The sequence below is a fragment of the Watersipora subatra genome, chromosome 1, assembly GCF_963576615.1.
Source record: "Watersipora subatra chromosome 1, tzWatSuba1.1, whole genome shotgun sequence".
Taxonomy (NCBI): Eukaryota; Metazoa; Bryozoa; class Gymnolaemata; order Cheilostomatida; family Watersiporidae; genus Watersipora; species Watersipora subatra.
Window position 1 is genome coordinate 3,563,097 of NC_088708.1, and position 23,492 is coordinate 3,586,588.

The 23,492-nt window shown below is 37.0% G+C and overlaps 1 protein-coding gene across 2 annotated transcripts in view; it reads left to right on the forward strand.

The window, feature by feature from the left end:
- The first annotated feature begins 1,867 nt into the window (after positions 1 to 1,867).
- The window catches only part of LOC137396910 (chromosome-associated kinesin KIF4A-like), a 29,435-nt gene continuing 7,810 nt past the window's right edge, over positions 1,868 to 23,492 (forward strand). Inside the window, exons 1-14 of one of the 2 annotated variants that reach the window (XM_068083210.1) lie at positions 1,868 to 1,984; positions 2,772 to 2,871; positions 3,252 to 3,445; positions 4,810 to 4,896; positions 6,577 to 6,743; positions 8,761 to 8,873; positions 13,661 to 13,762; positions 14,942 to 15,173; positions 15,984 to 16,166; positions 16,698 to 16,843; positions 17,389 to 17,528; positions 20,691 to 20,870; positions 21,219 to 21,413; positions 21,508 to 21,660. In XM_068083210.1, coding sequence (XP_067939311.1) covers positions 1,868 to 1,984; positions 2,772 to 2,871; positions 3,252 to 3,445; positions 4,810 to 4,896; positions 6,577 to 6,743; positions 8,761 to 8,873; positions 13,661 to 13,762; positions 14,942 to 15,173; positions 15,984 to 16,166; positions 16,698 to 16,843; positions 17,389 to 17,528; positions 20,691 to 20,870; positions 21,219 to 21,413; positions 21,508 to 21,660 — 2,109 coding nt within the window. The remainder of the gene's footprint in view (positions 1,985 to 2,771; positions 2,872 to 3,251; positions 3,446 to 4,809; positions 4,897 to 6,576; positions 6,744 to 8,760; positions 8,874 to 13,660; positions 13,763 to 14,941; positions 15,174 to 15,983; positions 16,167 to 16,697; positions 16,844 to 17,388; positions 17,529 to 20,690; positions 20,871 to 21,218; positions 21,414 to 21,507; positions 21,661 to 23,492) is intronic. The other variant, XM_068083213.1, reaches the window with a different exon arrangement.

Here is a 23,492-nt window from a genome sequence, read left to right on the forward strand (position 1 = left end):
TTCGCTTTGCAAAAACACTTTTTTGTAGCTATTTCTTTTTCGCGATTATCAGACACATTACACTTACATAGGTTTCACAAATTGTAGATTAATGGACGTCTGATGGTTATCTATTAGCCAATAGTAGTAGTGACAGTGTTTATTTTTAATAGTAATAATAATGTCATAAGCTATAGCGATAGTGGTAACTCGGACTTGGAACATGCTCAACTTGTCAACCACGGCAGTCTGACGAGGACAAAAAGTGTCCATTTATGACATTTGTAGCCTTTACATAACATCATATTATCATCATTAAGTTTCATGCAAATTAATTTGCTCAAATTTTATGACAACTCATGTGTGCTAATGTCAAATATTGGGTCTTACTAAATATATCCGAAGCGAAAGAGTAAATGATAACCATTATTGTTATGTTAAGCCTCTACCGCTTTCAATTTAAAAGCAGTGTAAGGCATTCGTTTTCTTTTTTAGAATCAGACCTTTCTTCAGTAAAATCTTTTTAACTCTACTGGCGATATTATTTATGCAGATGCATGTGAGACTCATAAAATGCAAACGGTCCAACCAACCACCACAGACTGTTATTGCCGTTATAGCGTGCTATTATAAAACGAGCCACTTTGGTTGACTGTGCACGATCTTAATGTGAAAACAAAAGCAGAGCACAACCAGGCTAAATGCACCTGTTCTGTTGCATTTCTTTTTTCAATAAATCTTCACATGCGACTTTTCTTCAAGCGCAAGCATCGCTACTGTATAAAACAAACTAAGTGAAAGGCTACCAACCGCCTGCTTAGGATGGTTCGAGTTGTACTTAAAATTAAGTTCGCATAATGTCATTTCATTTTCTTTTAGTTAGAGTTATGTGCATACTAGCTGTGCCCCCCGGCGTTGCCTGGGTATTAAAAATCAGCTCATAAACAATGAGAGTTGCCTACCACTTGCTATTAGCCTGGCACATTGCCAATGAAAAATGGTATTAAAAATCAGCTTATAAACAATGAGAAGTGATGAGAGTTGCCTACCACTTGCTATTAGATTGGCACCTTGGTAATGGAAAATAGTATTAAAAAACTTATAAACAATGAGAAGTAATGAAAGCTGCCCGCCACTTGCTATTAGCCTGGCATATTGACAATGGAAACTTCCAGTAAGCTAATTGATAAGCGCTAGGCTTCTAATGACGGTACGCCATCACATTGCGTCAGCGTTGTTCAGCTACAGCTGCTCTAATAATAGCTATAGCTGGAGGGACACACATACATACTTTGAGAAATATATATATATAGATAAGCCGGACCCCGTTGTTTGGTAACATTTTTGCGTTTTAAAATCGGCTTATGTGCGGGGATATACAGTTAATAATTTTACTCGGGTTAATTGATGAAATAAAAATGGCTTGCTCTTAAGTTCTAGAAGTAAGATATGATAAGGTAATATTGGTATTTGCTGCGACAAAGTATTGAAATACCACATACCACTCTTGCTTCAAGGCCCGGTTTCCCTAATTTATTTGGTTGCGTAATAAACGCTAACCATCGTGAACAGTTAAAAGGTTGTTTTGCTCCAATTATGTAACGCATTTCAAGTGCCGACTATGAAATGCAAAGACGAACTAATAGAGGTCTCGCGATTTTTATGTAGATTATAATTTTTTCATAAATCTTTCTCACATTAATTTAATTAAGTTGGTAGTAGTCGAATTTGTTACTAAGCTAGCTTTGTTTCAAGCTTGTGAATGATACGAATTTGTCAGCGAATTTTACCCAAAGTGAGGAAATTCATTCATGTAATTCACCTCTAGCACATGTAAATAATATAATAATAATAATGTAGCAATCTTATTTGAGTAGGTTAATTCACCATGACTACAAGAGTGAGAGTTGCGGTGAGGTGTCGCCCTCTTGTTGAAAAGGAGATCAATGAAGGGTGTGAGTCATGCGCTACTATCATTGATGAATCGCAAGTACTCCTTGGAAAGGTGAGGTACTATTTCTGCACGTGCATCACAACATCAATTCTCTTTCGTAGTGTTCGTTTTATGTATATACCGGCCATAACATGTGTATAGAAAGCTTCATAATATATTTTAATAGTTGTGTTATCTTCCATTTCAGACACGAATCCTTTGCAGTGTCATTCCTATAGAGTCAAACTTGATACAGATCGCCCTGGCGATTTATAAATGTTTATTTACATCATTTTATGATAGAATGTTTGTGGACAGATGATCACTGATACGGCATCTTTGAAAAAGTGATTCACTTGTTTCAGTTGAGATAAGATACAAATTCTGGAAATGTTGTGTAGTTGGGTTTTTACACTTCCATTCATGATTTCCATCTTTTGTTTCATTTCACAAACTCCCATTGCCTTATGTTTGAAAACTACAGCTGTTTTATAGGTTTCAGTCGCTTATCAAAATGACAATGTTGAAAATAGATGCTTATTTACATATTTCAACAGAACTAATTATAATTTTACCATTATAGCTTTAATACCGTAAATACTATTCCATTAAGTATGCTGGTAATTCTGTCTAGTTTAACAGTAAAACTATTGAACCATATTATTTAAACAAACAAACATTCTAAAGCATTAGTATTTGTTTGAAAATTCAAATTAAATGATTTGGTCTAATGGATTGTTTTGGAGTGTAATTACAATCACTATTTGCAATTACGTGAAGATATACAAACTGTTTTAAGCTGATCAGTGGTAGTGCACTTGCCATCTGCTGCCAAGGTGTTTATTTCTCATGGTTTCAGGACAAATGCTTTACTTACGATTACGCTTTCGGCGCCACAGTTACACAGGAAGAAGTGTTTCAAAATTGCGGGTACCCTTTGGTGGAGGCCATCTTTAAAGGTCAGTGCTACCACCTCCCAGCAAATACAAGTTGTGTTAGATTAATATTTAAATATATTCAATAAAAACAATAGTTGATTACACTAAAAGATAAATTTTTAACACATTCTTATGTTAATATGACATTGGTTCCAATTCAGCATGTATTTCACTTTACAACTAACTGCCTGACCAGCGTTTCTCCTTTTTATCAACTTGACTTAGTTACTGTAAGCTGCTTAAACATAAAATCTTTTAACATATGAAAGAAAAAATATTAAACATACTAGCAAGGTTAGACAGATGATAATAAAGATTAGCATGGTAAGGCATGTGGTGCTAAAGTACTGGCAAGGTTGGACAGGTGGTAGAGAAGAGCTGAGCGTTACATCTGTTGGCAGGTTTCAATGCCACAATGCTGGCTTATGGTCAAACTGGCTCAGGTAAAACTTACACAATGGGTAGTGCCAAGATTGTTGAGTCAACAGATGAGGAGACCCTTGGTATTATCCCGAGGGTGGTGGAGCAGCTCTTCGCTGTCATGAAGGAGCGTGAGAAGGATTATGAATATGTAACTAAAGTCTCTTTTCTTGAGGTCAGTAGTCTCTATGTCCTACTTTGACTTCCTCAAGCTTTGTCTTCTACATCATGATTGGTTGCACTTCATGGATCCAATGCCTTTCAACGCAAATGTGATAACTATATGCTGAGAACATTTCTGCCGGTATGAGACTTCCGTGGTGGTGGCAGCGATGGTGGCGGTGGCAGCGATGGTGGCGGTGGCAGCGATGGTGGCGGTGGCAGCGATGGTGGCGGTGGCAGCGATGGTGGCGGTGGCAGCGATGGTGGCGGTGGCAGCGATGGTGGCGGTGGCAGCGATGGTGGCGGTGGCAGCGATGGTGGCGGTGGCAGCGATGGTGGCGGTGGCAGCAGTGGTGGTGGCGGCTGAATATCACATGGACAACTAAGCACTTACTGAACATTTTAATAAGTTTCTGTTCTATACAAAACTGCTTTTTGAAATATTTCCATGGCATTGTATTAGACAATAGCTGCTCATGGGTGTTATATAATGATTCAAGGCATAATCCTTTTGCTTGCTGTTGGTTCAGCTTTCAAAGCCAGATTCACCTACAACATGATTCAACATGGAATAAGCTACAGTCGTATATCAACATACCAACTTAATGTGTTCCTCGACCGAGCTCTTATGGCAAAGCATGTAAAATAACTGAATACAAGTTGATCCTACCCTTTAAAAAACCACTTGAAACAGGATATTACCATGGAAAAATGTGTTTTTAATTGTTCTATTCACCACCTACGCTCACAAAGTAACAAATACCTACATGTATCTAGTGATTATGATATGCAATAAAATGTAGCGTTATTATGTACAGTATGGTTTAGGGCTCTTACCGTTGAGACAGACCGCAGCGACTAACAACTGTGTGAGAGACTTGATGCAACACGTTTGGTAGGCTACACTTTTGTGACACTATATGACATAGCATGAACATTGTGCATGTATGTTTTTTTAAATTATAGAGCTGATGACTTTTACTTAGAAGAAACTTAAACTGCCAGCACCATTAATCTTAAAGGCAATTGCACCAGTTTTATTGACAGCTCAGAGAAGAATTGATTCCAATTTTTCAAAATCACTTGTTGAACCTTTGAATCATGTGCTTTGTCAGATGAAGGATTAAATTATGGAACATGGCGATAAATCAACACATAATCTGGATCACAATTACTAAAATCATATAGTAATTTAAACTCAAGCCAGGTTCAGAGTGTTCAGATTTATGAATGATTTTATTTGCTCAGGGGATTGTCTATTGCTCATCATGTCATGCCTGATTTGACCTTGCGACATCCGACATTTTGTTTGATGCTGTCTTTAAAAGTACTCAGTAGGTTCCTTAGCACAGCCATGATGAAACTGATGTGTTTTAGATCTACAATGAAGAGATTAAAGATTTGCTCGCTGATTCGCCAGACAATCAGACACTGGCTATTCGCGAGGATGGGCACGGCATTAAGGTAAGCCTAATTACTGCCAGGCCATTTTATAAAGACACAGGCTATTTGTACAAGTTCCTTCGCAGCAGTTTTGATTCTAGTGGATTTAGGTAGTCTAACAGTTAGGAGTTGTCTGTTCTATATCAGCAAAAAGCTTTTGAAGTCACGTTTTCCTTTCTCTTGTATACCCTAGGACACTTATATTTCGCTAGTATTTAGTTTCGTGAGTAGCTCGCAGACTAAAATTTCGGAGCAACTTAATTTCGCAGCTCTGATGAGTGCGAAAATATAGTGATGTGAAAATAAATGCAGTGGAACAAACATAATTAGATTCCTCAGGTTCAGTTCACCGATTAAAAAAAATTTCAATTTGCGACTAGTTTGTAATCGTGAACCGCGGGTAGAATGGTGTGGGCAAGGTCGATAATGCAATTTGATCGCTTGCTGCCATTTGTTTCTTGGACTATCAACAGGCCGTTTTTACTGGGGCAGCTAGCTGGCCGGCTGAGCCACTCCAACTTTTTGGGAATTTTTTACGGTAAGTGCAGTCCAACTCGGATAACTCGCCCTCAGATAAAATGTAACATTTCATCTCAAACACAAGGTCAACTCAAACGGATTTGTTTGGTCAGTTCCAACGCAATGATAAATTCCTTCAGATAACTCGACCTCAACATCATTTATTCGAAAAGTTATTTGCCCAACGGCCATGGACGCGGTTTTTATCGCTGTGGAATATCACTTCATTCCAAGCCATATAGAGACAAACATCAATTTCTAGTAGTTCTTAGGCATCATTATTATCATCATCAGAGGCAAAATATTTTTTTAACGACTTTTATAAAGGTTTGCAAAAGATTAAGTTTTATCAAACACCCGATTGGCCATGTCCCATCGAAAACGTAAAAGCCTCCGAATGAACTTAAAATAAAATCCGCAAAATTGATCTTCGTTAAAACGCTCAAAAGAAAAAGATGTCTTTTTCTGAGCATTTTAACTGCGGTCATGTTTTGCCTATTTTAATTTAAAAATGTCTCATCAGTCAGATCACTTAAAACAAAACAAATCTCAAAAAATTACAAGTTATTGAAGAGGTGTCAGTGGTGAATCCAAACCTTTCCAGAGCCATGCTGCTTGTGTAGTACTGCGAGTGTCAGTGCATGTGTCTTATTTTCTTTCAACACACGGTGCTCACTGCATTGATTGATGTCCCCAGCAAACGATAATCTACTAATTCGTGTGCATTGACATCAAATTCCTATCATTATAAATCATTCTTAATGGAAAAATAATCATAATTAATTGCAAAATAATAACGTAATAAATTTTGATAGTCAAATTATTTTGTTGGTTTATATTTTAACGATGCTATAGTGGTCGTTAAAAACGTTAAAATAAATGTCGTTATAAAATTCCATTCTACAGTATCAATGAACAAAGCTATTTAGTTTCGCTTTTTCGCTCGTTTGTTGTGATAGTTTAGTTTCGCACATGAAACTTTCGCGAGAGGATGACACCGCGAAAACGCGAAAGTTAGATGCCGCGAATACATAAGTGTCCTAGGGTACCCTATATATTTTAATTACTGTATTGTAGGTTTCCCTTTCACAACAGGTTACTATTCCTTTATAATTTTTATCATTAAGTAGAAGTCAATTCCTTCCATGTGTAACATTTCCTGACAGTAATTATTGCTTGTAGATTTTTGGTCTCACAGAAAATGAAGTGGCCGCTCCAACGGAAGCCATGAGTCTGCTCTGTCAGGGAGGTGACTCTAGGGCCACAGGCTCGACTAAGATGAATGAACAGTCAAGCCGGAGTCATGCTATCTTCACGCTGACAATACAGCAACAGAGCAGGACCCAAGCGTAGGTATCACTCGTGATTCACGCCTTGTAGTGTCATCGTGGCCCTCCAAGTGTTTAGATATGTGTACTATAGTGTGTACTTTAGTGTGGTATATATCACATGAGCTCTATAAGTTAAAAAGAATGTATACATATTGAAATCACTGCTGATAAAAACTAGCATCGCTGCAAACCCATGTATTAAAGGCATGAAGATGTGAAAACTGTCTTCGTTTACCATGTTGTATAGCAGGATTCTATGGTGTGAAGCATTCTCATGTTTCACAAGATGTATTTACCATATTGTATAGCAGGATTCTATGGTGTGAAGCATTCTGGTACTTCACAATATGTATTTACCATATTGTATAGCAGGATTCTACTGTGTGAAGCATTCTGGTACTTCACAATATGTATTTACCATGTTGTATAGCAGGATTCTACTGTGTGAAGCATTCTGGTACTTCACAAGATGTATTTACCATGTTGTATAGCAGGATTCTACTGTGTGAAGCAATCTCGTGTTTCACAAGATGTATTTACCATATTGTATAGCAGGATTCTATGGTGTGAAGCATTCTCGTGTTTCACAAGATGTATTTACCATATTGTATAGCAGGATTCTATGGTGTGAAGCATTCTGGTACTTCACAAGATGTATTTACCATATTGTATAGCAGGATTCTATGGTGTGAAGCATTCTGGTACTTCACAAGATGTATTTACCATATTGTATAGCAGGATTCTATGGTGTGAAGCATTCTGGTACTTCACAAGATGTATTTACCATGTTGTATAGCAGGATTCTATGGTGTGAAGCATTCTGGTACTTCACAAGATGTATTTACCATATTGTATAGCAGGATTCTATGGTGTGAAGCATTCTGGTACTTCACAAGATGTATTTACCATGTTGTATAGCAGGATTCTACTGTGTGAAGCATTCTGGTACTTCACAAGATGTATTTACCATATTGTATAGCAGGATTCTACTGTGTGAAGCATTCTCATGTTTCACAAGATGTATTTACCATATTGTATAGCAGGATTCTATGGTGTGAAGCATTCTGGTACTTCACAAGATGTATTTACCATATTGTATAGCAGGATTCTACTGTGTGAAGCATTCTCATGTTTCACAAGATGTAGTTACCATATTGTATAGCAGGATTCTATGGTGTGAAGCATTCTGGTACTTCACAATATGTATTTACCATGTTGTATAGCAGGATTCTACTGTGTGAAGCATTCTCGTGTTTCACAAGATGTAGTTACCATATTGTATAGCAGGATTCTATGGTGTGAAGCATTCTGGTACTTCACAAGATGTATTTACCATGTTGTATAGCAGGATTCTACTGTGTGAAGCATTCTCGTGTTTCACAAGATGTATTTACCATATTGTATAGCAGGATTCTATGGTGTGAAGCATTCTGGTACTTCACAAGATGTATTTACCATGTTGTATAGCAGGATTCTATGGTGTGAAGCATTCTGGTACTTCACAAGATGTATTTACCATGTTGTATAGCAGGATTCTACTGTGTGAAGCATTCTCGTGTTTCACAAGATGTATTTACCATATTGTATAGCAGGATTCTACTGTGTGAAGCATTCTGGTACTTCACAAGATGTATTTACCATGTTGTATAGCAGGATTCTATGGTGTGAAGCATTCTGGTACTTCACAAGATGTATTTACCATATTGTATAGCAGGATTCTATGGTGTGAAGCATTCTGGTACTTCACAATATGTATTTACCATGTTGTATAGCAGGATTCTACTGTGTGAACCCTGCTACTGGTAAATATGGTAAATATACTATTTACCATATTGTATCTTGTTTGAAGAATAGAATCTGCATTTTTTCTATTTCCTTTTTTAACTTCAAAATTGCAGCATCTGTTCTTTTTCCAGCCTCTGGCCAGCATTAGCGGAATTCGTGAAGAGTTTTAGGTATTCAGTTTGGGAGAAAAGTTCATTGTCTTACTGAGAGCATTTGTCTACTACACATGTTTGGTTTTCTTTTTCACAAGAGAGGACAACTGGAGCACCAAATTTCATCTTGTCGACTTGGCCGGCTCTGAGCGAATAAAAAAGACAGGAGCTGAAGGAGATAGGAGGAAGGAGGGGATAAACATCAACCTCGGTTTGTTTCGTGGTTTAACTATTTAATCCTTGAGAAAGCTTTAACCTATATCCTGTTTTCAGACTTGTCCTTTCTTACAGTATGACATCAGTGTGGCTATTGTTTAGCTTTCACAACAGAAGTCGTACACTGTATTAGAAAATCTTTTTATTCTTCATTATCAATAGGGAGCTGTCTGCCTTATGAAATGGTCGATTCTTTACTTATGCAAGCAGCATTAATTAGTACCAAGAAACAGCTACATGCATCACATATCTATTTCAAATTACATGCATAGGTCTTGTTAGTGAGTAGCTCTATGGATCTAATGAGTAGTTGAGCAAGTCAATAAGTCAGTCAAGTACACTAGGACTTGTGCACTTCTGTGAAGACCAGCCAGATAGCTACTTTCAAGAGTAGAGCTTATCTTCTCTTTTAAGTTATTGCGGAGACTTTGGCTATGTTTTTTTTTCGCCACCAATGGCCATTTGCATTACCACAGCGATAGTTCTTGTATTACCTCAGCGATAGCTCTTGCATTACCACAGCGATAGCTCTTGCATTACCCCAGCGATAGCTCTTGCATTACCACAGCGGTAGCTCTTGCATTACCACAGCGACAGCTCTTCCATTACCACAGCGATAACTCTTCCATTACCACAGCGATAGCTCTTGCATTACCACAGCGACAGCTCTTGCATTACCACAGCGACAGCTTTTGCATTACCACAGCGGTAGCTCTTCCATTACCACAGCGACAGCTCTTGCATTACCACAGCGATAGCTCTTGCATTACCTCAGCGGTAGCTCTTGCATTACCACAGCGACAGCTCTTCCATTACCTCAGCGATAGCTCTTGCATTACCACAGCGATAGCTCTTGCATTACCACAGCGGTAGCTCTTGCATTACCACAGCGGCAGCTCTTCCATTACCGCAGCGATAGCTCTTCCATTACCACAGCGATAGCTCTTGCATTACCACAGCGGTAGCTCTTGCATTACCACAGCGACAGCTCTTGCATTACCACAGCGACAGCTCTTCCATTACCTCAGCGATAGCTCTTGCATTACCACAGCGATAGCTCTTCCATTACCACAGCGATAGCTCTTGCATTACCACAGCGGTAGCTCTTGCATTACCACAGCGATAGCTCTTGTATTACCACAGCGATAGCTCTTGCATTACCACAGCGACAGCTCTTGCATTACCACAGCGACAGCTCTTGCATTACCACAGCGATAGTTTTTCCATTACCACAGCGACAACTCTTCCATTACCACAGCGATAGTTTTTCCATTACCACAGCGATAGCTCTTCCATTACCTCAGCGATAGCTCTTGCATTACCACAGCGATAGCTCTTGCATTACCACAGCGATAGCTCTTGCATTACCACAGCGATAGCTCTTGCATTACCACAGCGACAGCTCTTGCATTACCATAGCGACAGCTCTTGCATTACCACAGCGATAGTTTTTCCATTACCACAGCGACAACTCTTCCATTACCACAGCGATAGTTTTTCCATTACCACAGCGATAGCTCTTGCATTACCTCAGCGGTAGCTCTTGCATTACCACAGCGATAGCTCTTGCATTACCACAGCGATAGCTCTTGCATTACCACAGCGACAGCCCTTGCATTACCACAGCGACAGCTCTTGCATTACCACAGCGATAGTTTTTCCATTACCACAGCGACAACTCTTCCATTACCACAGCGATAGTTTTTCCATTACCACAGCGATAGCTCTTCCATTACCTCAGCGATAGCTCTTCCATTACCACAGCGATAGCTCTTGCATTACCACAGCGATAGCTCTTGCATTACCACAGCGATAGCTCTTGCATTACCATAGCGACAGCTCTTGCATTACCACAGCGATAGTTTTTCCATTACCACAGCGACAACTCTTCCATTACCACAGCGATAGTTTTTCCATTACCACAGCGATAGCTCTTCCATTACCTCAGCGATAGCTCTTGCATTACCACAGCGATAGCTCTTACATTATCACAGCCATAGCTCTTGCATTACCACAGCGATAGCTCTTGCATTACCACAGCGATAGCTCTTGCATTACCACAGCGATAGCTCTTCCATTACCACAGCGATAGCTCTTGCATTACCACAGCGGTAGCTCTTGCATTACCACAGCGGCAGCTCTTCCATTACCACAGCGATAGCTCTTCCATTACCACAGCGGTAGCTCCTGCATTACCACAGCGACAGCGCTTCCATTACCACAGCGATAGTTTTTCCATTACCTCAGCGATAGCTCTTCCATTACCACAGCGATAGCTCTTGCATTACCACAGCGATAGCTCTTGCATTACCACAGCGATAGCTCTTGCATTACCACAGCGACAGCTCTTACATTACCACAGCGATAGCTCTTGCATTACCACAGCGATAGCTCTTGCATTACCACAGCGACAGCTCTTGCATTACCACAGCGACAGCTCTTGCATTACCACAGCGGTAGCTCTTGCATTACCACAGCGGTAGCTCTTGCATTACCACAGCGACAGCTCTTCCATTACCACAGCGATAGCTCATCCATTACCACAGCGATAGCTCCTGCATTACCACAGCGACAGCGCTTCCATTACTACAGCGATAGTTTTTCCATTACCACAGCGATAGCTCTTGCATTACCACAGCGATAGCTCTTGCATTACCACAGCGATAGCTCTTGCATTACCACAGCGACAGCTCTTGCATTACCACAGCGACAGCTCTTGCATTACCACAGCGACAGCTCTTCTACCCCTGATATCCAGACTATTCGTTTGTTTCTGCTTCAGATATTGGTTCACATTGGTCGCCATTTACTCGTAGTGGTGTACGATACAACTGAAATTGTTTGGTTTTGTCAAACAATTTCAATCTTTATGAGCGAACAGCTACCAATATGAGCCAGGCTTTAAAAATGTGTAAGTTAGCAAACCTTATTGTTATTCACAGTTATGATACATCCTGAGCAAAATTATCTTCATGTAAATAATTTCTTTTGCTTCTGTTATTGTTTGGCAGTCATAAACAGCGCCCAGTGTGAACCAGGTTTAAATGTTTACTTGCAAAAAATTCACATTACAGTTATTTGATGCCAAAAGATTCACCATGTCTTACTCTGCTGTGTTGTAGGTGCAAAATATGTGGAAATGTGATTACAAGCTCATAAAAACCTCAAAAACAAACAGTTCACCGCAGTCATCACGAAAACGCCGTAGGTTGGAATCCCTCTCTAAAACGGCTCAAATGGGACGTAATTGAACACGGTGTGCTTCTGTTTACACTTTCATGCAACCTCATTTGTCAAAATATTTTCACAAATATACCTCACACATTCAATAAAACCATGTCTATTGTCCTTACGCATCTATTTCATCATCATTGTAATGCTGTCACTTTGAGCACTGATATCTCAAAACTTACCGTAAAAATATGTTTTATTTTTTAACTTTTGCTTGAAAGAGTGCATATCATCCTTTGATAAACATGACAAGCCTGTTGGTCACCTGTGATTGTCGAAAAAATGCTGCAGAAATTGTTTGCGCTGTTTGACAGGAAGTATGGGTCACATGATCAGATTACAACTAAACGATTAGGCAAAGCTGAAACAAAACTGTTAGGCAGCGAGCATCTGATATTGTATTGTATTTGATACATATACGGCTTTTCTGTAGAACCCGAAGTGTTTGTCATAAACTATTGCTACAAGACGTTTTATATTGAGCCTTTTATTGGCCTTTCTATTCGCGTAATAATATCACGTGTCAAAACAATAACTAAAATGTTTGAGAACATCATCAAAATAAAGAGATTTCAAACTACTGCGTTTTCGTGATGGTTGCGATTAACTGTTCGTTTTTGAACTTTTAATAGCTTGTAATCACATTTCCACATATGTTGCACCTACAACACAGCAGAGTAAGACATGATGAATCTTTTGATACCAAATAACTATAATATGAATTTTGTTGCAAGTCAACCTTCAAGTATCTGGATTGGTATCAACTGATCTATTAAGCCTGAAGCTTGAGACACTTTGCTAATTGACTAGTAGTCCTAGTAGTAGTGTCAGCTTACCACACAGAGCCATAAATATATATCTGACATATTCCGATTGTGTAAAGTTACTTGTATTCATACCTGGGCAATGTAGCTGATGAATTCGTAGAACAATGTTCTCGTTCTATTGAGGATATTAACAATACGTGTCACATTTCCAGATACATTGATGAAAAGTTTTACAGTCTATTACGGGCTAGAAATACACTGTAATAATTCTATTTTCTATCGTTGGGAAATGAATTTTTTTCAACTTCTTAAACTAGCAAATTAATAGATAAATGTTTGATTCCTATTTTCTATAATAAATAGGAAACAGTCAAACGAACATCACATTATATCTGGTTAATTCGAAGTGAAGATTGATGGATAAGATCAGTATTTAGTTTGGCTCTTGTATTTTGAGTCGGGGCGTTTCTAGTAGACGCTTTATGTTTGCCTTAACTTTTCACTGCTGATGCTCTTGAGTAATCTGCACGTTTAAGTATAGTAGTTCTAACTGTATTATCAGGCCTACTCGCTCTCGGCAATGTGATCTTGAGTAATCTGCACTTTTAAGTATAGTAGTTCTAACTGTATTATCAGGCCTACTCGCTCTCGGCAATGTGATCTTGAGTAATCTGCACTTTTAAGTATAGTAGTTCTAACTGTATTATCAGGCCTACTTGCTCTCGGCAATGTGATTTTGAGTAATCTGCACGTTTAAGTATAGTAGTTCTAACTGTATTATCAGGCCTACTCGCTCTCGGCAATGTGGTTTCTGCCCTCGGTGATGATAAAAGAAAAATCTCTCACATACCATATAGGGACAGCAAGCTGACTCGTCTTCTTCAAGGTATGAATGATGAGAAAAGAGATGTGTATATCTGATGTTTCTAGTATGATAACTTCATTGTTTTTGGTAATTAAGTGTATCTCCGATGTTTATAGTATTGTAACTCTATTTTATTCAGCAGATAAGTGTATCTCTAAAGTCTATAGTATGGTAACTCTATTGTATTCAGCAGATAAGTGTATCTCTAAAGTCTATAGTATAGTAACTCTATTGTATTCAGCAGATAAGTGTATTTCTAAAGTTTATAGTATAGTAACTTTATTGTATTCAGCAGATAAGTGTATTTCTAAAGTTTTGTAGTATAGTAACTCTATTGTATTTAACAGATAAGTGTATCTCTAAAGTCTACAGTATGGTAACTCCATTGCAGTCAGCAAATAAGTGTATCTTTGAAGTCTAAAGTATAGTAACTCTATTGTATTCAGCAGATAAGTGTATCTCTAGAGTCTGTAGTATGGTAACTCTATTGTATTCAGCAGATAAGTGTGTCTCTAAAGTTCATAGTATAGAAACTCTATTGTATTCAGCAAGCACCGACTTGAATTTGATTGCCTCACATTATCAGCTCCCTGCAAACAGTTTCGCTTGCAACTAGTGTTAAATCTTTCCTGTACTAGCACTATATTTGAACTGACTACTAAACATAAACACATGTAATAAAGAGTGATAATAGCAAGCAATAAAATATACACCTATAGCCATGGTATAGCAACAGAATATAGACATACAACCATGGTATAGCAATAGAATATAGACATATAGCTTTGGTATAGCAATAGAATATAGACATATAGCCATGGTATAGCAATAAAATATAGACATATAGCCATGGTATAACAATAGAATATAGACATATAGCCATGGTATAGCAATAGCATATAGACATTTAGCCATCGTATAGCAATAGAATATAGACATTTAGCCATCGTATAGCAATAGAATTAGCCACAATAACGACTGGTATCTGGATGGCGTAGCAATACAATTTACTCACAATAAGAAAATGTGTATATATAATGCGTATGTGTAAGTATGAGAAAGCCAATGTTATAAACAAACTAAATTAGACTTAATAGTAACTAGCAGGAAGTGTTTAGGCTGTTCAACACACTTGTTTCTCTCTGCAAGGTAAACTTCAGGCTGCCCATATCCAGGCTAAAGTGAATTCTTTATTTGTAGACTCATTGGGTGGCAACTCATACACCCTTATGATGGCATGCATTAGTCCAGCTGACTCTAATATGGAGGAGACCCTGAACACTCTCCGCTATGCTGACCGAGCCAAGCGTATTAAGAACAAACCCATAGTGAACAGGGACCCGCATGTGGCAGAGATACTCAGGCTCAAGTCGCTCGTAGCCCAGCTGCAGAGCGACGCTGTCACTGGTCTTAGCTCAAATGATCTCATCAGGTGAAACAAATTAACATCGCCTATTCTCTTTCGGCTTATCTCCTATGTAAGATTACTGCCTCTTTCCTGCATGCTTATTTCATTGGATGCTAAATTTATATTTATGGTTAGCCGTGGCAGCGTGAAGTCATTTCGTAACAAAAAAAATGTTGTACAGTGTTTATCTTAGGCTTATAATATAACTATTTGCTGTCAATGGTGCTGTTTTATACCAGTTAGTAATGAATTTTAACTAGTAGTTCAAAAGCCCTACGTTGTGCTAGTATGGAATGACTATTCCAATTATACTCCGTGTTATGGTAGGCTTTTATTCTACACGCGGAAGTTTTGCTATAGAGCACATGGCTCGGTGTTTGTAAAAGACTCTGAGAGGTGTTTAACTCTAGCATGTTAGTATCAACACTAAGAATTTATGTCAAGATTAAGAATCCAAGTCTAACATGTATCTGCAGTCATTTTCCTGTTAGAATTGATGCATCTATATGATTAGTTCTATCGATATATAGATATAACAGTTATAGCAGTTCTCTGGATATGATAGGTTGACAACAGTTATTTTCGAAATTATGCTTTCATAAGCTAGACTTCTCATACCTAACTATCAAAATGGTGACAGATTGCTTTATGAAATCTTCATATAGAGCAGATGACCCTCAATTCGCTACATAGCGTCTTTACGACTTACTATTTAGCAGAATGTCACTCCCAGTCATATGGCCGTAATATGATCAGATCTACTAAAAATCCTTAGTACGGGGGGGGGGAGTGTTTCAAGATTAGGCAACTCCAAAATTCTGTGTAATGCCGCAGCTCACTAGAGTACAAGAAGCTTAAAGAGAAGTCAGACCTGCTGGAGGAGCAGAATGAGAAGCTGGCCAATGAGCTGACGAATGCCATCGATCACAGCAACGAGCTCTGTGAGAAGATTGTCCTGATGGAGATGTCAAGGGACAAACTGAAGGCTCGCCTACACAAGATCACCATTAACACAGGGTATGTATATGCTAGGTGTTGAATACTTGTTTGTTTATATTACTGCATTGAACTCATAACCTGAGATATTAAACTGAATAGTGAGATGTTTATATTACTGCATTGAGCTCATAACCTGAGATATTAAACTGAATAGTGAGATGTTTATATTACTGCATTGAGCTCATAACCTGAGATATTAAACTCTGAATAGTGAGATGTTTATATTACTGCATTGAGATCATAACCTGAGATATTAAACTCTGAATAGTGAGATGTTTATATTACTGCATTGAGATCATAACCTGAGATATTAAACTCTGAATAGTGAGATGTTTATATTACTGCACTGAGCTCATACCCTGAGATTTTAAACTCTGAATAGTGAGATGTTTATATTACTGCACTGATCTCATACCCTGAGATATTAAACTCTGAATAGTGAGATGTTTATATTACTGCATTGAGCTCATAACCTGAGATATTAAATTCTGAATAGTGAGATGTTTATATTACTGCATTGAGCTCATAACCTGAGATATTAAACTCTAGAATGAGTGTCGAGGAATTGGACAGCTCGTTGAAAGATTCAGAGTTAGCCTCAGATTTAAGGGAAAAGTTGGAAAAAGTTCGAGCCATACAGCGTGAGATTTGTGAACTCGACAAGGACAAAGCTAGTCTTGAGTGCACCCTTTCTGGTAGGAATCATTTGACTTCAATAATAATAATACATATTTATATATTCATGTAATTATTCACAATGAGTGTAATTTAAAATCTTCAAACTTGTGTTAGCTTTATTTTAGTGACATTTTCTTTCGTTTACTAGTCAGGCTATTGGTCAGTTCTTCACCGTTCATCTTCACAACTTCACAATGATCTGTCACCAGAGAGAGTCTCCTTCCTGTTTTATCTTTATCACACTTACCATTACTATAACTTGCTTACCAGCTGATCGGCTCTTTTCTGTTGTTTGCTATTTAAACTTTACCATTCAGAGATCTATACCAATTTTATCTCAGCATTTATATTAATGCAATTTACATAGATTCGTCTTAGCCTTTATATCACAGTATAGTCCAAGTACAGTTTGTGATCGAGTGTTTTTATTAATCTGGCAAACAGATAGTCCAGTTGACTAGAACAACCAGTCAACTAGAAGCATACAGAATAGATTAAATATCGCTGAGGTGAACTTCTTAGGTCACAATGTGTAGCATTAATCTGTCACACTTTTGTACAGAGCTTCATGACAGCAGCCTTACAACAGTTACTGAGATGGCTGAGAATGTCACTGCTGGCACTCAGAGCACTGAACAAACTAGTACCAGCACATTGACACCAAGTGACATCGAGCAACAGGTTTCTACTATGCCACCCGAGGTTAGTGAAACATTTCATGCCTTAGTCTAGAGCTGCTATGACTGCAATACTTCTGTGTAGTCGAAAATTGATATGGACCAATGTATTTTTATTTTCGTCTGTCAAAGGTTTTGACATTTATATTCTGTTTGCACATCCATTCTCTGCTAGAGTTCTCCCAAGGTACTATCCTTTGTCTTTGAACCCTTATGGCCAACTCCATTGCAGAAATCATCGCTGGCACATCCTCCATTTGGAGATTGATTTCGTTGTTGCTATCTTGACTGTTATGTTATATGCGTAAGACTGTTGTGTTATATGGGTAAGACTGTGCTGTTATATGGGTAAGACTGTTGTTATATGCGTAAGACTGTTATATGCGTAAGACTGTTATGTTATATGGGTTAGACTGTGCTGTTATATGGGTAAGACTGTTATGTTATATGGGTAAGACTGCTGTTATATGCGTAAGACTGTTATATGCGTAAGACTGTTATGTTATATGGGTAAGACTGTTATGATATATGGGTAAGACTGTTGTGTTATATGGGTAAGACTGTGCTGTTATATGGGTAAGACTGTTATGTTATATGGGTAAGACTGCTGTTATATGCGTAAGACTGTTATATGCGTAAGACTGTTATGTTATATGGGTAAGACTGTTATGATATATGGGTAAGACTGTTGTGTTATATGGGTAAGACTGTGCTGTTATATGGGTAAGACTGTTATGTTATATGGGTTAGACTGTGCTGTTATATGGGTAAGACTGTTATGATATATGGGTAAGATTGTTATGATATATGGGTAAGATTGTTATGTTATATGGGTAAGACTGCTGTTATATGGGTAAGACTGTTGTGTTATATGGGTAAGATTGTTTATTATGAGAATCGCCTATTTTATGGCGAACTTCATATTAAAATTTGACTGTAAACATACTTTAACACGTAATTTTACAAAAAAGTTTTTTATTTTCATAATCTTTATATTTTATTCTTTCATAAACTGTAGAATATAATGAATATTAACTTGAAAATGAAACTAAAGTAAGTGTTTTGCTGGTCGCACTGATAATGTGTCTATAAGTATTAGTTTTATTATTGTTGTTCTCTGTATGAAGATAAAATATAAATTTCAAAATGTTCTCAAAGTGAAACAACTTTTGTTACAGTTTAAACGTAATTCACAATCATTTTAATCTCTAAGTACCAGCTTTACCATTATAAACACATGCAATACAGTGTCACGCTGGTCATTAGAATTTTCCACAATAGTAATAGGCTCACTTCTAAAATTATTAATATTACTTAACTACTCCATCCAGACAAAATTGTAGTAAAATAGAAAATTTGACACTTTTAGCAAATTTTTTTGCAATAAAAGTTGGTCTTGAAACATCGGCGTTACAAGAGAATTTATAGTGTGAACACGATGCTCTTATTCAACTATGACTCACGGTAGCAGCGATAATTTGAAATTATTTCAGTCTCCATCTTCAACAATAAAAAACAGTCATACGCTTTATTGGTAGAATATTGATAGAATATACAGAAAAGTGCAGAAAAGATCATTGTGATTTGCTCTCTATTGGTTTCAATAACATTAACTGGCTTTTCCCTTTTCAAGTATAGGATTAGGGTGTGTACATGTATTAGCAGCAACAATCGTCGCAGTTGTTACTTTTTGGTATATACTGTAACTAAATTTCTGCTACTGATTTGCAATGTGAACAAATACCAAGACTGGTATTAAACTTCCATTTAAAATAAAATTTTCATGTAATATATAGTTTACTACATACACTAATAAGTAAGTTAATGTACTTTTGACGTATTCTTGTCACGCGTTGTTTTTTGGTAAATAAAAATATAGCAAAGCAAATATTAAAAGCATTAATAATTGTATTTTCAACGATATGAATATAAATATTATATTGTTTCTAAAAAAAAATTTATTCTCACATGAAATTAAATAGTATTTTTTAAATATATTTAACAAGATTTTATATTTTTAATGTATAGTGTGTTACATTATATTCATTTTTTATTCGATTTTAATTTACCATTTACATTTATTATTTAGATAGTAATTGTTATATTATTTATAAAAATCAATTAATAATAAAATTAAAATAAATAATAGTATTAGTAATATGTATACTATTATTAGTTTATATAAATAGCACAGCACTACATTAAAATATCACTTAGGCTCAGATTACAACTGCTGTTAGTAAATAGTTGTTAATCTATAAAATATTATTATTGTTTTAAATGTTAGTTCTCAATGATAAAACTGGTCACAAAAAGAGTTTATAATTTTCTGTTAGTGGTATTGGTAAAAAATAAATTTTAATAAGTATTATTGAATAAATATCAATAGATTTTTTAACTGCAGCATCTGTATATTTGTTCAATTTTGTGTGAACTAAATCTCTTAATTTAATAATGGATATGGTGTTAATTTATCTGTATCAACTAAACAATAGCTTTTTCACTAAAATTGGTTTAGGAATAAAGTAATGTAATAGCTATGTAGGCTACCTGGTATAATACTTTACTGGTGCAACCGACATGCCATTTCAAATAGGCATTTAAAAAAACTTTTATCAAAGTTGAAAGAAGGTAAAAGTTACCGAGCATACACGAATAACAAGAAAAAGGCCAAAAACAACAGTCCGTGTGTCATGTTTATTGTTACAATTTGACTGAAGAGAAGAGACAAGCTAAGAGATGAAGTATACAAAAAATGAAAACGGTGTACTATACGTATTCCTGCGAGTCAGTAACCATAGGATGTCACATCATGCTGAGCTACCGAGCTGTGCTAACACATGAGTCTAGTGCTACGGAGTCTTATGAGTATCATGTTTTCCTTTTGTCACATGCACTTACATCTTGACAAGACGTCACAAAATTGTCAATATATCATGGACCAATAGGCTGATTTTAAAATTTTTTTCAAGTTTTAAATAGATAAGATGTTATATTTTGACACACTAAAATTTTTGAAAGTTTTAAAGATTTTGAAAATTTACAAAATTTTACTCGAAATTCTCAAAAAAATCTTACCCGTATACTTGCCAGAATTTTGTCTTTTATCCAAGGTTATCCGTATGTCTCGTCAATAGACATTTAAGTTGAATCTAGTTGCAATCAATTGTTAAATTTTAACATTTAGTTAGGTGAAGAAGAAAGCGATGTTTATGCCAAGACATACACACTGCATAGAGCAAAGATGAGTCGACAGCTGAAAGATCTTAATGACATGCTGGCCACCAAAGAACGGCTGATAGAGGAAAGTGTGACAGCTGAGCAAAGACAGGAGAGTCTAAAGCATCAGCAGACTCTTGAGAAAAAAGTGTGTTCCTTATAATTTGTCATCACCAGAAAGTTTGTTAGCCAGTAGCGAGGTTTAAGTTCTTCTGCAACCATCTTCACTTACACATCGATGTACAAACCTCTAATTCATGATCACAAGTGGGATATTCTATAATGCTAGTCTCAGGTTTCGAATTGCTTATTACCACCTTTCATCTTTGCACAATCATATCTAGACTTGACTATGGTTTCCAGGTTCTTGTAAGGAATCCCTTGATAGCAGTATAAGTCTTCACACCAGACTTTTACTGTATATACTGGTAATACATATAGGCAGTTTGTTTATTCTACAAGGTGTTCGTGTAAGAAATAAAGGTTTCTGTGATAGATTAAATCTCTGGAGGATGAAAAAGAAAAACTATCTCACCAGCTCACTAGCAACAAATCGTCGGCAGCAATTGGTAAAATCAGTGAACAGAGGCGGCTGCGTCTAAAGGAGCTCGAGCAGCAGATGAGTGACTTGAAAAGGAAGTTGAAGGAACAGAGTCGGATTGCGAAGATGAAAGAGCAGACGGACAAGCAGGTAGATTACTCTAAAGAATTGTATGACGTTAAGATGGCTCGCTTATATTGGTTTTTAGTCATTTGTGCTGACCGCTAGCAACCTTTATTGGCAGCTGGAAAGACTGAACAAGGAGATAGTGTCAATGAAGCAGCAAAGGGTGCAACTCATGAAGCGGATAAAGGAGGAATCTGAGAACTTTCGCAAGTGGAAGCTAGAGCAGGACAAGAAGATGGTGCAGATGAAGGCGAGAGAGCGAAAGCGGGAGGTAGGTCATCCTCTTTTGATAGAGAATATCTTGTTTATAGAGTCAAGTTTGAATTTGTTTCATTAAAACCCTGTGCACATAGACAATTGCTAGCAGATAGACAATTACTAGCACATAGACAATTACTAAGGATGAATTGCTTGTTCTACAACATTTGACCACTTTGTTCTCTAAAAATACTTCATGGTTGACAGTTGTTATTTAATGGAAATATAGAAACATTGTTTTCTAGAGTAAATTGCAGGTTGTAATATTATTGTTTGAACTTACTACAAATCATCTCGACCCTTTAATGTAAGACATAATATAAGAAATAATTATTTGTTTGTATTTCACAGTTTGGCTATAATTATATCTAATGCCTAATATAATACCTAATGCCTAATATAATACCTAATGCATGCGTCTTTGAGTAATGCATACCTTATGTTATGCGCACTCATATAGAAAATCTAACAGATTATGTTAAAAACTAAATAAGCTGAACCAGGTCAATTTTTTTGAAACTTGACAAACAATTGGCTGACTTCAAAATGTTCACATTCTATTCACGAGATACGATCTGTACACCTTACAAGTGTGGTTTCATTTCATCATAAGCAATGATCAGTTTCACTTTTAAGCATATTCTGTGGTGATAACTTTTTAGTCCATGAAAGTTTGTGTACAAAGGTCATCAGACTAGTAATGCTCCCAACCAGACACAGTATAGGACTATAGGCTATTGACTCAGGTGTTGACTAGGTCTCCTCTCGCTCAGCTCTATGTCACAAGTGAACAGGTGAAGCCAGTCAGTCAATAGTCTGGTGGCCACAGGGCATTATCGTGTCAACAGGTGGCAGAAGATGGGGTCTATGGTAGCTTGACACTTTTAACATGTTTCTAATTTATTCATTATTAATTTAGTTTCCTACCGCTATTTTAGTTGATAAGCTAAGAGTAATTTGCCATTAAATGGTGAGTAGTTATACAAAAATAAATTTTTTCTTACGCCGTGTGCAGTCAGTCGGACCAGCTAATCAGAGCCGTAGACCATCATTTACGTCATGTTGTAGTACGGGGGTGTTAAATTACCCCGATATCAATTAGGTTTGTAGTCAGTTTCCTGTCTCATCGAGCGACTGCCGGCGTTTGGAGTAACGATCAAAAACTTTAATTTACTAATTATACCGATTTCCAAAGCTAACTGTCATGGATTACATAATTCAATATAATCAACTACCACATTCTAATAGATAAAAGATTGTTCAACGCACTAACACGTTCAACGCACTAACACGTTCAACACTGCATATTTATGGCAAGTCTGATTCTACAAGTGAAGCCGACGCCAGATACAGGTTGTTCTCATGAAGGACATCTTATGAAAAAAAACTTCCACCAAGAGGGTTCTCTCTGTCGGCATTTAATGAGGGTCAATTACTAAGCAGCAATACAGCAGTGGAAAATTCAACCATTAATGGTGCCCCCAGATCCCACAAACCATGTCTGGAGTAAAGACGATGATGAGATTTCTGGGCAATGCTTTCCTGATGAGCAAAGAGCTATTCCTAGGCAGCTTGTCCAATGGACCAGTTGCTCATGCAAAAAGAGTTTGCACAAGTCTATGCGGCTGTGTAGAGTGCAGTAATGAAATGACTGACGAGATTGATGATGGCAATCAATTAGACGGTGATGATGAGCTTTAAGATTATAATTATGTAATAGTTTTATTAAATACTTTGCAATATGCTTTCTAGAATCAATTAACAGTTTTTGATGTATCATGATAAATAGACTATGTACTTTGGTAAACATGCTATATAATAATCATACTAGTCTTCATAAGTCTT